The 17058-nt window shown below is 42.1% G+C and overlaps 1 protein-coding gene across 1 annotated transcript in view; it reads right to left on the bottom strand.

Moving 5' to 3' along the window:
* Positions 1–6927, bottom strand: part of Myo1h (myosin IH) — a 73227-nt gene extending 66300 nt beyond the window's left edge. The window contains exon 1 of the mRNA XM_020169985.2: positions 6643–6927. Within this exon, the coding sequence (XP_020025574.2) occupies positions 6643–6744 (102 nt within the window). The 5' untranslated portion in view covers positions 6745–6927. The remainder of the gene's footprint in view (positions 1–6642) is intronic.
* Positions 6928–17058: the final 10131 nt, after the last annotated feature.

Below are 17058 nucleotides of genomic sequence, written 5' to 3' on the forward strand. Positions count from 1 at the left end.
TTGAACAACTGGAATTACAAAGTTAGAAGTCAAAACTCAAGTAACAGTTGATTTCTCAATAAGTTCTATGTAGAGACTGCAATGGTATTGTTTACGTCTTTTGGTCAGAAGACCAAATTATAATATTAATTATTATTTTTTACAGTACTGAGGTTCCAACTCAGGGCTTCAAGCTTGCTAGGCAGGTGCTCTACCACTTGAGCCACATCTCCTGTAGTGCTAATTCTAACAATTAGAATTATCATCACCAATAAATGTTACCATTTTTCAGGGTTCCAAAATCCTAGCTACTCAGGAGGCAGAGATCAGGAGGATCTCAGTTTGAGGCCAGCCCAGGCAAAAAGTTCCTAAGACGCTATCTGGACCAATAAGCCAGCTATGGTAGCATGAACCTGTGATCCCAGCGATGCCGGAGGTATAGGCAGAAGGATCTTGGTCTGAGGCTGGCCCTGGGCAAAAATTTGAGACCCTACCTGAAAAATAACTAAAGCAAAAAAAAGGGCTGGAGGTATGCATCAAGTGATAAGAGGCCCTGAGTTCAAACCCCAGTATGACTAGAGGAAAAAAAGAGTCATGGACAGAGTTATGCTGTTTTGACACAGGGGATTTGACCTTGGGGATCCTCAGCTTTTGAACTGCACTAGGATTACCTTTTTATTCCACTCACTTGGAAAACTTAAATTCTGAAGCAAAGAAGGACAGCAGAGCTCATGCCAGCCCCTAAACACCCAGAAACCCACTTGGAAGGCAAAACAGTTTCAGTTTCCCCAAATGGCAGTGATGGGAAGAAGCAGAATCTGAACTGGTATCTTCAACCACTGTAGAACTTTCTACATTGACTCTGCTTGACTCAAGCCAAGCCAAAATGAAACAAGTGTGTGGCACCTGCTAAAAACTATGATTGTGAGTGTTTGCCCAAAATCTCTGTTGCCAGTTCAGGAGTAAACGACCGTGCTGGAGTGTAGTCCAGTGGGAGAGTGTTTGCCTAGTTCAGCCCCCAGCATGGTGGGTGGGTGGGGACCTGTAGTATTAGCTAAGTGTGGTGACACACAGCTGTAATTCCAGCACCAGGGAGGCTAAGAAAGAGGATTGTGAGTTCGAGGACATCCTGGATGATACAGATATGCTGCCTAAAAACAAGAACAACGAGTGCAATAAAGCAGTTGATGATCACTGCTATGGTTTGGACGTGGTTTATGTCTAAGTGTTCATGTGTTGGAGGCTTGGTTCTCAGGTTGGTGGTGTAGGGTGACGGGACCTTTAAGAGGTGGAGCCCCCATAAGAATAATAAAACAATAAATAAAAAAAAAAAGAAAACCTAGGGGGAAAAAAAAAGAGATGGAGCCTAGTGGGAGATCTGTAGGTCATTGGGGATGCTGCCCTCAGTAGAGATTAAAGTACTTCTCAAGGACCCCTCGATTATTTTGGGTGAGATGGTCGTTACAAAAGGAGAAAACCTGGACCTTCCTCTTTCCTCCAGCTTCCTCTCTGGAGGTGTGATCTTTACTCAAATTGTGTGCTCTTAACCCTCCAGAAGTGTGAGCTAAACAAACCTCTTTTCTTTATAAAGTAATCTAACTTCATATACTTTGTTATAGTCATGAAAACTAATGCAGAACCATATTGGGACATGAGCACAATTCCAATCATAACTGTACAGGTTTTGTTCTTATTTTTCACGTGAGTCTAACACCTGAGTGACCAATCGGCAGCTATTTTGAATGTCTACTATGTGCAAGGGCCCTGGGGATTTACAATCTGTTTAGAAATAAAATTAGAGGCTCAGGGAACAAGGCAACAGTCTTGAACTCAGTGCCTAGCCTTTTAAGTGGCTTTTAAGCAGACACCAATAAAGTTACAGTTAATTAGGAAGTTATTTAAAGTAGTGTCACCATTCCTGTGTTGAAAGCACATACGATTTGACTTTTCTTCAAGGTTTCAATATAAAGCACTGGTTTTGCTACTTGCAGTAACATCTCGGAGGCTGAGTGGAGGAGAGTTCACACTCTTACCTGCACGGGAGGGTGGATTCAAAACACACTGCTCCAAAAGTTTCACCTTTGCTTTAAAAGTCAGCCATACCCAGTACAAAAGTAAGGATATATGACTTTAAACAATGCGAAGTGGCATTACAGAACAGAATATAACTGTGACTGGACCTTGACAATGAAAAATTGAGTTTTAGAAAAATAGGGAGACTGCGGGGTAGGGGTGATAAAGTGTAAGTGGATAAGAAAGCCTCCACTAGCCAGGCTCCAGTGGCTCACGCCTATAATCCCAGCTACTCAAGAGGCACAGAGGAGGATCACAGTTTGAGGTCAGCCCGGGGAAATAGTTGGTGAGATCCTATCTTGAAAATACCCAATACAAAAAAGGGCTGGCAGATGGCTCAAGTGGTAGAGCACCTGCCTAGCAAGTCTGAGGCCCTGAGTTCAAACCCCAGTACCACCAAAAAAAGAAAAAGAAAGTCTCCACCTGTCAAAACTAACTTCTTGTTTGCAGTACTTGGGTGTGAACTCAGGGCCTCCCATTGCCAGGCAGGTGCTCTACCACTTGAGCCACAGCTCCAGATGTTTTTGCCTTAGTTTATTATTTTTTTTATAAGGATAGATTTGTTACACAGGACAATCCCACTTAGGCTTACATTGTACATTGGTTACATCACCCCATTGTCTCTCCCCTCAACCCCTCCCACCCCACTTGAAGCCATTGTGAGAGGCTTCTTGTTCAATTTCATACAAGTGTATGAAGTCCATCCACCAAATCCCCTCACCTGAATCTCCTTCACTCCCCCTCCCACTATCACCCCCCCACTGTACCTACTTTCCAGTCCTGTCTTCCGTTATTAATATTTAAGTCGATGATCAAGGGGTGTCTCAGTGCGTCCCCGATGTGGGTGTAATTTACTTTGATCCGTTCAACCCCTTCCATCACTCTCCCTTACCCCTTCCCTCCCACTCCCCATTTTTCAGCAGCTTTCAGTGCACATCCTTCTATCCTCTACCCTCACAGATGTGATGTTCTGCAGTCTTACTGACACTTTGTCATTCTCTTTTCCTTTCCCTCCTTCCCCGTGTCCCATAGACCACTTCTACATCTGAGTTTGTGTAGGATCATGCTTGTTTTTGTGCATATGTTTATCTTTGGATCTATCTTCCACAAATGAGAGAAAACACGCAGCCTTTGTCTTTCTGAGCCTGGCTCACTTCACTTAACGTGATGTCCTCCCGTTGCATCCATTCACCTTCAAACCACATGTCACTATTCCTTATGGCTGAGTAAAACTTGCCATTCAAGGGAGAAGACTCCCTTGAATGAATAACTTTGAACCCAGCTTCTCACATTCTATGCGAGAACGCTGCCATTTGAGGCACTCCCAGCAAAGAGACTTCCCTTGCAACACAGCAAGTAAGTCTCCCTTTGGTATTTCCTCCAGCAGATTTAAGTAATGTTGAATCATTTTGTAAAAAGAGATTACCTAAATTAAAAAAATTAATTTCTTGTTTTGAAATAATAACAGCCTCATAAGAAGTTATGGAAATAGTGCAGAGAGATCCTGTGTAGCCGTCACCCAGCTTCCCCCAATGGTCATCTAACTGTAGTGTCAGGACATTGACCTTCGTACAATCTTCAGAGGTTATTCAGATTTCGCTAGTTTTATGTGTACTTGTGTGTGTAGTTCTATGTGATTTTATCACTTGTATAGCTCCCTACAACCACCATGCTAATACAATGCAGAACTGCAGCCGGGCACCGTGGCTCACACCTCTAATCCCAGCTACTCAAGAGGCAGAAATCAGGAGGATCATGGTTCCAGGCCAGCCAGGGCAAACAGATAGAGACACCCAACTCAAGCAATAAAAAGCCGGGCCCGATGACACATGCCTGTCATCTTAGCTATGACTGTATGCCCAGGAAAGTCCCAGCATTAACTCAAGACCCTGTTTGAAAACTAAAGCAAGAGGGCTGGTGGTGTAGCTCAAGAGGTAGAGAACCTGTCCAGCATTCGCAAAGCCCTGAGCTCAAACCCCATACTAGAAAAATAAAAAGGTGCAGATACAGAATGGTTCTCTCCTCCCCACTGATACCCTACAGTTACACCCTCCACCCTCTGCCTCACTCCTGGCAGTCAGTAATGTCATTTTGGGAATGGCATATAAACTTTTGCAGCTTTTTTTTTCCTTATTCAACATAATATCCTTGAGGTCCATCCATCCAAGTTGCTAGATGTAGCTAGATATATCAATCCTGTGCCTTTTTTTTTTAGAGGCACTGGGGTTTGAACTCGGGGCTTCATGCTTGCAAAGCAGGCACTCTACCACTTGAGCCACACATCCACTCTTTTGTTCTGGCTATTTAGGAGATGAGAGTCTCACAAACTGTTTGCCCAGGCTAGTCTTGAACCTCAATCTTCCGATCTCAGCCTCTCAAATAGCTGGGATTACAGGCGTGAGCCACAGGTGGCCAGCTCGTCCTGTTCTTTTTAGACACAGTAGTGTGGTGCTCCATCCAGACAATATTTTCCCAAGGCATGAGTGAGACAGATCCCTTCTACTCCACACTCAGTTCTTATGAGGGCTGTTTGGCTGGAACTGGGAATCCAGTTAATGGTGGGGGTGCTACCGGAGTTTGAACTCAGGGCCTCAGGCATGCTAGGCAAGCGCTCTACCACCTGAGCCACTCCTCCAGCTCTTTCTGTTTTAGTTTGGTTTCCTAATAGGGTCTCTGCTTTTGTCTGGCCTTGTACCTCAGCCCTCACACGTCTACCTCTCGAGTAGTTTGGATTACAGGTGTACACCCACACAAAGAGCCAAGTTTTACTAATTTTCCATGTATGTGGGGATCTTAACAAGACAGTGAAGTCTGAAGAACTGACCAAACCATGGCGCTCTTACACTATTTTAGATAAAGAAAGAGAAGTCCGTGAAGAGATGACTGGACACATGGATATCTAGAATCTGGGAGATTCTAGAGATGTTGCTGGGGGGAGGAGATGTGGGAGCTCGTGAGGAAAGGCTAGCCAGCTTTTCAGGTCCACTGCAGCCCCAATCACCCGCCTGTGGTGATCACGGCCGTTTTTCAGCCTCGGTAGGTAAAGGACATCCTCCCCCAAAATATACATGGCTTCTTGCTGTATGTAGAAAAGGCAGGACAAGTGGCCCTTTCTGAGTGACAGTTAAGTAATTTCAGCTGGAAATAGTCAACGTGCCAATTTAGCATATTTTCCCTTAACTCCTTCCAAGAGAATCTGGGACTTCACTCATAAAGGAGAGCTGTCTTCATTGATATGTCCAGACAACATACCAATAAATCTACCTGTTTACCTCAGCGTGACTTTCATATAACAAGAAATGCCACCCACACCTTGCTGAGGACATGTACACCTGTCGCCTTTCTTCTGCAAAACTTCAGACAGTAAATGTTTCGCTCTACTCAGCAAATTACTTTTTCCCAACGAAACAAGCTTCCTAGAGTTCCCATTTCAAGATGGAATGTGACCAAGGAAAGCGAACCCAAGACCTTGACCTGGGAGTTCAAACACGTTTCAGTCAAGGCCAGTGCCATTTGGAGTTAGTGGTTGCCAAGGCAACAGTATTCGGTGCTATAGAAATGGGTAATTGACTGACTGGATCGATGACAGGCTGTAGCTAGAGTTTCCTAGTGGCTCATCATTCTGACTAAATTATTCTGACTGCGTACATAAATGTTTCTGTAACCTTTTTGGTTGTCTAGAGGAGAAATAAGCTAAGAACAAATAATGATCTCTAAGTAGATAACACATGAGCTAACGATTAAAAACAGAAAAACGATACTCTTAAGTATGTCTATAGTACTTAATTATAATACTTAATATAACTACTGGAAAAAAAGTAATGGGTTTGACATTGAAGTTCTGCCTTCCGTCTCCCCAGAAGAGCCTTTTCACTGTTCAGCTTCTGTTTAGCTTTGTTAAATTAACTGTTACCTGGGACAGCTTGGGGTTATTGCATTGAGGAGTAAACAGAACCTGAGATAGAAAAGTAAATTTACAAATAGTCTTACATGTGAAAACAATTATCACCTACAATTCTCTTTAACATTAGGTCACGATTATTTAAGGCTCTGTATCAGTGTTGTCTAATCCAGTAACCCACTAGCCACTAACCACATGTGCTACTTAAGTTAATGAAAATTAAATAAAATGACATGTTAGCCACATTTCATGCACCCAGCAGTCCCAGGTAGCCTGATCGGCCAGTATGACACAGAACATTCTATCATTACAGAAAGTTAGCCTGGACAGCACACTGTTCTAGATCAGTTTGAAGTGAATTGACAACACCAACTCATTATTTCTAACTGTCCAATTTTTTTTTTTTGACAGATCTTGCTATGTAGCCTAGACTGGCCTTCAACTCACCATCCTCCCGCCTCAGCCTCCCAAGGGCTGAGATTACAACCACCACACTTGATTTTGGTTCTAAATTATCATACCAACCAGCAAAAGGGAGGCATTTCCTTAACCATCTGAAACAAGTTTTCACCAAACAAGTTTATGGGCAAACCAGTTCCTTCTCTGTGACTACTAGAGGCCCAGTGTCACCATCCTTTGGAACTGACAGAAGAGAGGCCTTCAGGGGAGGTCACCCTCAAGTCCCTTACCTTGGATCCCATCCCGCACAGAGGGAGAGCAGGTGAACAACTATCCACTTGAGCCACTTGGAACTTGCCTCCCACTAGTTGGTGACCCTGAGCCTCACACATGACTCTGCAGCAAGATACAGGTGATTCTAGCTCACCGGGTGGAGCGGAGTGAATAATGCATGGTGGGAGGCGGAGACTGGGCCTTGCAGCTGCACACCTGTGGGCACACACACCCTTCAGAGCGATAAGATGGGGAAACCGGACCTCCCTTGAGATTATGTTACAGCCACTGCTGATCTTTGATTAGTCCCTTCATCTGAGGACTGTTGAAATAAAGACAGGTCCTCGGTGAGCCATGCTGAAATGTGAATTCTCCCAGCCTCTTGGCCCCATCCAGCTTCGTGGAATCTCCTGGCTCTGTTTGGAAAACTTTCCATCCTCAAATCTCAGGGAACCAACTTGCCTGTGCAAGTTCAAGGTTCATGATATGAATCTTTCCCACATCGCCTTTGCTTTCATTTTGTTACTATTAATTTTTGGATGCAAAAGCAAAGCATGCATTCATTCTCTTTGTAAAAACGGCAATGTTAGGGTCGGGGCAGACAGCATAATTACAGATGGCGTTATCTTTCATCCAGGACCTTATTTTGTATTTATAAAGTTGTATTCTTTTTCCTTTTTCTTAATTAGGAGGATATATTCGTTGCATTGGTGGATTCGTTGTGACAATTCTAAATAGGCTTATACTGTACATTGGTTAGATCACCCCCACCATCTCTCCCCCTCGACCCTCCCCTGCCCCACTTAAAGCAATTGCAAGAGGTTTCTTTGTTTAATTTCATGTAAGTGTACGAAGTCCATCAACCATACACCTCACCTTAATCTCTTTGTTCACCCACCCCTTCCTCAAGTAGCGCCCTCCCCCACACTGTACTCTTTTACAGGCCTGTCTTTCATTATACTATTTAAGTCGCTGCCCAAGGGTTTTCTCAGTGCGTCCCCACTGAGAGTCTACTTTACTTTGGTCCGATCAACCCCTCTTTCCTCTCTCCCCCCATTTTTCAGCAGCTTTCAATCTACATCCTTACATCCTCTACCTTCACAGATGTTGTTTTACGATATAACTGATGCTTTGTTGTTCTCTTTTCTTTTCCATCGTTCCCTGAGTTTCATAGAGCAGTTCCACTGTTACTGTGAGTTTGTGTGTGACCATGCTTGTTTTTGTGTTTATGTTCATCTCTGGATCTATCTTCCACATTGTATTCTTTTTCTGTAAAAGAATCCCTCTCCCAGCATGTCCTACAAGCCACAGCCCTGAACCTGAGCGAGCTGCAGCAATTGGCTGGTGACTGACGCATGCTGGTGCCTGCCACACACCATGACAAAGGCACACTTGCATCACGTGTGGGGTGTGGACACACGCACATACATGCAAGGCAGCACTATATAAAGTTACACAACGTCAGTATTTCTTTTTGAAATCATTCAGAGGCACAGTCTGGGGATTCTTTTCATTTCAGTGCATAAACATACCAGGCTTTTACTAGAATGTGCACAGATGGTAAAAGGAAAGGGCTCCCAATCAAAGTCCTTGCAAATTCCCTCTCTTTTAAAGACATGCAAGCAAGGGAAGTATTGGGGGCTCCAGCCTACAAGGTCTGATGTCATTGGTCTAGGATGAGCCTGGCATTGGAACTTTTAAGCTTCCTGAAGGATCTGAGTATGAAACCAGATCTGAGCAGCCATGCCATAGAGAAAGGAGTCTGTGACTGTGACATCCCGTAGACTAAGTGTGCAATAAATGACAGTAAGCAATTACAGCTCACAGTTCCCAAGCCCGTGTACAATCATTAACACAGGCACATGGCTCGCCAGGATCTTTCACCACATTGACTGCCAGGAGGTGTTGCCTTTCACCTATCTTGGAGCTGGTCCTGTCAGCTCTCTGAGCCTCAGTTACCCCATGTATCAAACCCGACCGTGATGTTTAGGGCTTCTTCAGGTCAGTGGTCACCATCAGCATAGCTCCTGCCTTCTACACAAAGTCCCAGTGTTGTATGTCATTACAGTAGACAACATTGACTGCTATAGACAGTGATGCACATAGACAGTGACGCACAGATGACACACGCAGGAATTTCAGGTGCTCAGGGTTCTTGAGCCTGCTCTGAGAATGAAAGCACAGGCAGACTCCAGCAGCAGAGGTCGGAAAGATTTTATTTGTAGAGAAGAGAGTAGAAAAGCTGCGTAAGGGGGCATGCAAGGGGACGTGGAAACTGGTGGTCCTGTGGGTCAGGGTGGAGATTGGGTTTTTATAGCCTTTTTGCATTGCCTGAGGGTGGAGATGTTTCTCAGGTGCAGACAGAAGTTTCCTGGGAAGAAGAGGTGTCTCTTTGACCACTTATTACCTTTTGGGACCTCCTGCAGTCTGTCCTTCAACAGCTCTGTGATGGAGGCAGGGGCATAAAGTATCCTCCCTTTCTTATGGATGATGGTGCTAAGGGTCAGATGGGTAGGACAGGAGTAACTTGGGGACAAAGAACCATGGCTTCTTTCTCCCACACTATGCTGTGTGCCGCCCTGTCCTTATAACTAACATCTAAAAGGAGGTGATGGGAGGGGAGCTTGCAGCTTTACAGTGTTTACTTCCTGTTTCTGATCTCTTTATTAGCATATAATAGTGGTACAGGGGGTTTCGTGTGACATTTACATATGTGCTTACAATGTATCTTAACTAAAGTCACCCCCTTCATCATTTTCCTTCATTCCCCTCCCCCAATCCTTAGAACAACTTGAACAGGCTTCATACACATATACAAAGTAAATCCACCATATTCACTCTCCCTTTACCCTCCCCCACACAACGGTAGTCACCCGCGGGCAGGACTTGTTTTACCTTCCTGACCTTCATTTTTTAAGTGCACATTGATGCTCAAAGGGGGTTCGATTTGGTATTTCACACATGGATAGTATGCTTTCATCAGATTATCCCCATTACTTTCTTTTTCTCTATAGCCCTGCTCCCCTATTATTCACCAGCTTACTTTACGTTATATTATCTTCATACACAGACACATTGCATTTCAATATTACTCACACTTATTAATCTCTTTTACTCTCCTGCCTTTCCTAGCCCCTTAGACAGAACCACTAATAGAATCATGTGTTCCCACTCAATAAACATATCTATGCATATATGATCATTTATGTATTTATGTTTGCATTTATAGATCTAGCTTCACCATATGAAGGAAAACATTCAACATTTGTCCTTCTGAGCCTGGCTTACTTCACTTAACGTGGTCTTCAGTTCCATCCATTTACCTGCAAGCAATGAAAATTTCATTCTTTTTTATGGCTAAATAATACTTACATGTAAATAATAATTACATAACAGAGCATTATTTACATATGACATTTTCTTAATCCATTCATCAGTTAAGGGGCAACTAGGCTATTTTCAAAGCTTGGCTATTGTGAATAGTGCTGCATTGAACATGGGTGTGCAGGTGCCTCTATTGTATCCTGGTTTACATTCTTTCAGGTAGATGCCCAGGAGTGGTATTGCTGGATGGTATGACCAGTCTAATTTTCAGTTTTTTGAGGATCCTCCATACAGCTTTCTAATTTACATTCCCTTGTGTATAAGACTTCTTCACCCCCATCCCTTTATCCTCACCAACTTTTGTTGCTGTTTGTGCTTTTGGTAATAACCATTCTGACTGGAGTGAGGTGAAATCTCAATGTCACTTTGATTTGCATTTCCTTTAGGCCAAGGGTGTTGAGCATTTTCTTCACTTACTGGTCATTTGTACTTTGTCTTTTAAGAAATGCCTGTTCAGCTCATTTGCCCATTTACTCAAAGGGTTGTTGATTCTTTGTGTGGGGTTAGTTTTTTGAGCTCCTGTATTTTCTGGTTATTAATCCCTTGTCAGAGGTATAAATGGCAAAGATCTTCTCCCATTCTGTAGGCTGTCTCTTTAGTCCGGTGACTGTTTCCTTTACTGTGCAGAAGCTTTTCAGTTTGATGCAGTTCCATTTGTCAATCCTTTCTCTTGATTGCTAAGCTATTAAAGTTTTATTCATAAAGGTATCACCTATACCTAAATGTTCTGATGTATTTCCCCTTCTTTTCTGTAGTAGTTTCACAATTTCAGATCTTACATTAAGACCTTTGATTCACTTTGAATTGATACTAGTACAGGGTAGAGACTGGGGATCTAGTTTCCATCTTCTACAGATAGAAATCCAGTTTTCCCAGCACCATTTGTTAAAGAGACTATCTTCTCCAACACATGTTTTGGGCTCCTTTGATGAAAATCAAATGGTTGTAGCTACACGAGTATGCATCTGGGTCTTCTTTCCACTGGTCTTCTTGTCTGTTTTTGTGCCAGTACCATGCTGTTTTATTACTATGGCCTTGTGATACCTCCAGCTTTGCTCTTTTTGATCAGGATTGCTTTGGCTATTCAAGGTCTTTTGTGCTTCCATATGAACCTTAGGGTTGATTTTTCTGTCTCTGTGAAGAATGTTGTTGATATTTTGATGGGGCTTGCATTGAATATATAAATTGTCTTTGATAGTATAGCCATTTTCACACTATTGATTCTGCCAATCAATGAACATGGGAGACCGTTCCATCTTCTGATGTCTTCACTAATTTCGTTAGTGATTTATAACTTTCATTACATAGGTCTTTCACTTACTTCATTAAATTTATTCCTAGGTATTTAAAATTTTTGACACCATTGTGAATGGTATTGTTTTCCTGATTTCTTTCTCTGACTGTTCACTATTTGTGTACAGAAATGCTACTGATTTTTGTGCATTGATTTTGTATCCTGCTACTTTACCAAACATGTGTATAAGAGCTAAGAGTTTTTGGTGGAGTTTTCAGGGTCTTTTTGGTATAAAATCCTACCATCTGCAAATAGGGATAATTTGACTTCTTCCTTCCCTATTTGAATCCCTTTTATTTCTTTCTCCTGTCTAACTGCTCTGGCTAGGAATTCCAGTACTATATTGAAAAGGAGTGAGAGAGTGGACACCTTTGTCCACTCTGAAATGGTTTCAGTTTTCCCCATTTAGTATAATGCTGGAGGTAAGTTTGTTATATATAGCACTTATAATGTTGAGGAATGTTCTTTCTAGTTCTTGTCTCTTCAGAGCTTCTGTGATGAAAGGATGGTGAATTTTGACAGAGGCTTTTTCTGCCTCTGTTGAGATGATCATGTGGTTTTATCCTTGATTGTTTATTATGTGCTGTGTTACATTTATGGATTTGCATGTGTTGCTCTATCCTTGCATTCCTGGAATGCAACCTATTTGATCATGGTGTATGATCTTTTTCAAGTGTTGTTGGATTCTGTTAGCAGTGTCTTATTGGGGATTTTTGCATCTATGTTCATCAGGGATATTGGCCTGTAACTTTTTTTTTTGATGCGTCTTTACCTGGTTTAGGTATTAGGGCAATACTGGTTTTGCAGAATGAGTTTGGTAGCATTCCTTCTTTTTATAACCTATGGCATAGTTTGAGGCTCATTAGTGTAAGTTCTTATAGTCTGGTAGAATCCAGCAGTGTTGGGAGATTTTTTTCTTTTTGTCCATTTTTTCTATATAACTGTCTCAATCTCATTGCTTGTTATAGATCTGATTCAGTTGTTTATGTCCTCTTGGTTCAATTTTGATAGGTCATATGTATCAGTAAATTTATCTGTTTCTTCTTCATTTTCTAGTTTTCTGAAGTATAGGTTTTCAAAATATTCCCATATGATCTTCTGAATTTCTTTTGTGTCTGTTGTAATATCCCTTTTATTCACTGCCAATTTTATTAATTTGTATCTTCTACTTTCTTTTTGGTTATTCAGCTAAAGATTTGTGGATCTCATTTATTTTGTCAAAGAACCAACTTTTTGTTTCATTGTTCCTTGTGTCTCCAATTCATTGGTTTCTTTCCTCACTTTATCCTCTCTTTCCTCTGTTACATTTGGGTTGGCTTGTTCTTGTTTTTCTGAGTTTGAAATGCATCATCAGATTGCTTATTTGAGATTTCTCTTGACTGTAAACATCCCTCATAAGACTTTGTTGCATCCCACAGGTTTTGGTAAGTTGCATCCTCATTTTCATTTAAATCTAGGAATTACTTAATTTCTTCAATGACCCATTGGTGGTTCAAAAGTGTGTGGTTCAGTCTCCATGAATTTGAATGACTTTTGTGGTTTTCCTTGTCATTGACTTCAAATTTTATTCCATTACAGTCTGTTCACATACAGGGGATTTTTTTCAAAATTTTTTTATTTGTTAAGATTTGCTTTATGACATAGGAAGCGATCTGTTTTGAAGAAAGTTATATAGGCTACTGAGAAAAATGTGTAATCTGCTGCCATAGGTTGGAATACTCTATAAGTGAATGTTAAGTTCATTTTGTCCAAAGTATTGTTTAGTTCTAGGATATCTTTGTTGGGTTTTTTTGTCTAGATGTTCTGTCTATTAAAGAGAGTGGGGTGTTGCAATCTCCCATTATTATCTGTTCCTTTAAGCTTGCAAGTATTTGTGAACTTGGGAACACCAATGTTGAGTGCATATATGTTTAGGTTGTCATGTCTTCTTGCTGAATTTCTCCCTTTATTAGTATTTACTGACTGATGTTTGCTTAAAATGTGCTTTGTCTGATATGATAATAGCTACTCCTGCTTGCTTTCAAGTTCCATGTGCCTGGTATATTTTTTCCAACCTTTCACTTTTATTTTATTTGTGTTTTGGGGTGTGAGGTGTATTTCTTGTAGACAATAGATTGTTGCATCTTGCATTTTTATTTAATCAGACAATTTGTTTCTTTTGATTGGAAAGTTAACTCTGCTTACATTTAGGGTTTTGGTTGAGAGGTATTTTCTGATTCCTGTGTTTTATTGTTTTTTGTAGGTTGAGTGTTGTGTTGATTGTTGCTTACTTTTGGCTTTGTTCAGCTTCAGGTTTTCCTGGTTCACTGGGTTGACCATGGTTACTACTTTCCTAGCTCTTGTGGGTTCATCAGTTCCCCTTTTGAGTTTTATTCTTTCTTGACCTCTCATGTTGTGATGTTTTGCTTTCTTTTCTGCGTGAATTACTCCACAGACAGGTAAGTGTGGCTGCCAATACTGTGATTTTCCTTTCCCAGCTCCCTTTCATGTCTCAGCTTGCTGCAAGTCAAGCATCTCCCTCTCCACAGACCTCTGTGGCTATCCCCTCTCACACACTGCAGCCAGGGATCTCATGATGCCCTAAGCAGTGATTGCAACTTGTTTTCAAGGCCATCCCCAAGTAGCCCCATCTTGATTAGGAGGCCCTCTCTTCAGCTGGCACCTTGCCACAGCTCTCTGAGGTATGGGCAATGAAGGGTTGTCTTGACTGTTGCTGGCCTGTCATATTGGGGATGTCACTGTCTAATCAAATCCCCACACTGCAGTTTGGGTTTGTGGGAGATGTAATTTTTGTCCCACAACTAGATCTACCAGTCTGTCATGGAGACTACCTCCTTACTCCTTCCCACTGGTACCCACCTCAGACAGGACTTATTTTACTTTCCTGCCCTGCCTGTCCTCTTAGTGAAGACCGAGGAGGAAAGCAATCATAAATTTTTTATTCAATAACAATTTACAAAAACACATTTGTTAATTGACCCAAACATATTGTAAGAGTTGAATCCAAATTATTACAATAACAGAATGAAACAGATCAAGATCACCTGTGTCCATCTAGTCAGGTAACTGGGTAGACAACTTCATTTACAAATGTCTTTTTAGTCCCAAGTGTTTGAAAGCTATCTCTTGAATACCTGCTTTTTAGTTAATCTTGAATATCACATTAACTTCATAACAGTAGTTTAAGAATTATTTTAAAGATGCTCACACACACATACACATATTAACAAAGTTTTAAATTAGGTATCTAAAAAAAATGTCCATGTAAGCATGCATAAGATGATCTGGAGCTGGGTGTGATGGCTCAAGTCTGTAATCCTAGTTACTTGGGAGCCTGAGATTGAGATGATCTTGGTTCGAGGAGTTCAAAGTCTCAAGTTCAAACCCCAGTACCACCAAAGAAAAATATAAGCTTGAGTTCCAGGAGAAAATTACATTTTGCCCAACACTGTTTCTAGGCCTCATTTTGCTAGAGACATTTCTTGATGACTGAAGCAAGAGTAAAATTCTTAACAGGACTTCTGCTGCCACCTTCAGAATTTTAGCTTCCATTGAGCTTATCATAAGCACCAACTAACCGACATCCACAAAATGATACACAAAAAATACACCCTCAGATAATCCTGTCAGCCACAGGCTTGAGTCAGAATTTTCCTTAGCAATGAGTCAGGCTCAGGACCTTTTATTCTTATGTGAATCACAACAGACAAACTGCAGAAACTCAAATCAGCTTAAAGGTACACAAACGGCTCAGAATCCCGAAGTTGCTACTGGCATCTCTTAGGGTTCAATTTTGGCTACTTTACACTGTTAATACAAATGATTAACTTCTCCTTAAAATCCCAATATTTTTTTCAGGGAGGATCACCACCCCGTTAATGACACGTTCTTTACTCTCTCACCTTTATCTGGAGAAGACAGTAGGGAGGAAAGCACAGAAAAGAGGTGGTACAACTGTTCTAATTTTCGAGGGCTCTTTTGAGCCTCCTTATGGGCCCTTTTAGTTTGGGGCTACCCTCCTGGAACTCCTTTTTTTTTTTTTTTTTTTTGGTGGTGGTCCTGGGGTTTGAACTCAGGGGTTTGTGCTTGCAGGGCAGATGCTCTACCACTTGACCCACGTCCCCAGCCCCTTTTGTTTTAGTTATTTTTGAGATAAAGTCTTGCCCAGGCCAACCTGCACCACAGTCCTTCTATTTATACTTTCCACGTAGCTGGGATTACAGGCACGTGCCACCATGTCTAGCTTTTATCGGTTGAGATAAAATCTTTCAAACTTTTTGCCCAAACTGGCCTCAGACCACAATCCTCCTGATTGCTGCCTCCTGAGAAACTGGAATTACAGGCTTCAGCTACCATACCCACCACCTTACAAGACAGATGTGTCTATTCCTTCAGTGACTGATTAATAATCTCACTTCATCCTGTGAGAGTGGTGTCCCCTGTCCCAGAATGGCAATCCAGCATCTTTTCAAGATGACCTGGCATTCCCTGCCAGCTAAAGAATCCAGCAACTAGGCACCTTAAAACAGGGTTTAGAAGAACAGGATCCTAATTCTTAGTAAATGGTGTGTCTTTATAAACACCAAAACTTAGATCTCCAGTAATTCCTTTTGGAGCCTGATTTTTGAAATCAGAATCTGCACGTCAGGCAGGAAGGGAAGGGGCAGACTTCTGCATGAGAAGGACTGCATCTCCACTGACACTGGTGGGGACCCAGTGATCGTAGGAAGCATGGAAAAGGTAGAATGAATTAGCCCCTCGAGAGTTCATTTCGGGGGACATAATCATGTGATCACAAAACCCCAAATGCCTCTTTAAATTCACAGCAGTATTCAATAAGTGGGTTGTCATTCTGCCTCTTAGCTGCTGCCATGGCTTGGGGTAGCAAGGTCCCAGTTTTAAGTTCATAGGGCGTTTGTAGGACCACTGCCTAGGCACATGTGCTGGGCCCCAGCAGGCCACCATGGTGTGCATGACTGCACAGATGACTTGTATGAGCTTGATTGTGGAGTGGGAGGGTAGAGGGAGTGGGCCCACACCCATGACTGCATGGTGTCCTGGCCATGAGAGGGTGTGAGCTTGCTGGGGCCACTGCCCATGGTGGCCTGGACATGATCCATTCCATCCCTAGTCTTGATTTGTCTGTGATGGGGGAAAACAACCCATCTCGAAAGCAAAGCTGAAAGAAGAAAACTTAGTAAAGAGAGTTTAGGCAGACTTAGAGGTTTAGCATTAGGTGGAACAAATCCAGGAGGTAAGGACAGAGAAACAGCTCCGACACATAACCACATGCCGTTCAGAGTCCCAGTTGATTTTACGTTTAAAGCAGAGGACCATATCTGAGACTGAAAAAAATTGACTGTTGGAACAGAAAGACAAGAGCAGGACTTCTCTTCTTTCCTCTTTTTCATGTCTGGGAAAGAAGACAGGGGTAAGCTGTGGAGTAGGAGAGGTGAAAGAAAACCTCCACTCTGGCTAAGAGACAGATTTTAGAGAGAGAAAAGTTCCAATGCTAAATGCTCTCCATACCTTATGAGACTCAACTCCTGGCTGGCTCGCCAATTTTCTCTCACTGGAGGAGGTGTGAGGAGGTTCCCACAGCTTCACGTTTTCATGCAAAACCACAGGTACTTGATATCCACATGTGAAAAGAATTTTAAGATGTCTCCCAGTGGCAGTTTCACAAAGTGGAAGTTTTAGCAAGGATTTATTTTAGTATAATAGGATCAAGTAGGGAGAAGTGGGAAAAAGGGAC

This window comes from Castor canadensis, chromosome 18 (genome assembly GCF_047511655.1).
Source record: "Castor canadensis chromosome 18, mCasCan1.hap1v2, whole genome shotgun sequence".
Taxonomy (NCBI): domain Eukaryota; kingdom Metazoa; phylum Chordata; class Mammalia; order Rodentia; family Castoridae; genus Castor; species Castor canadensis.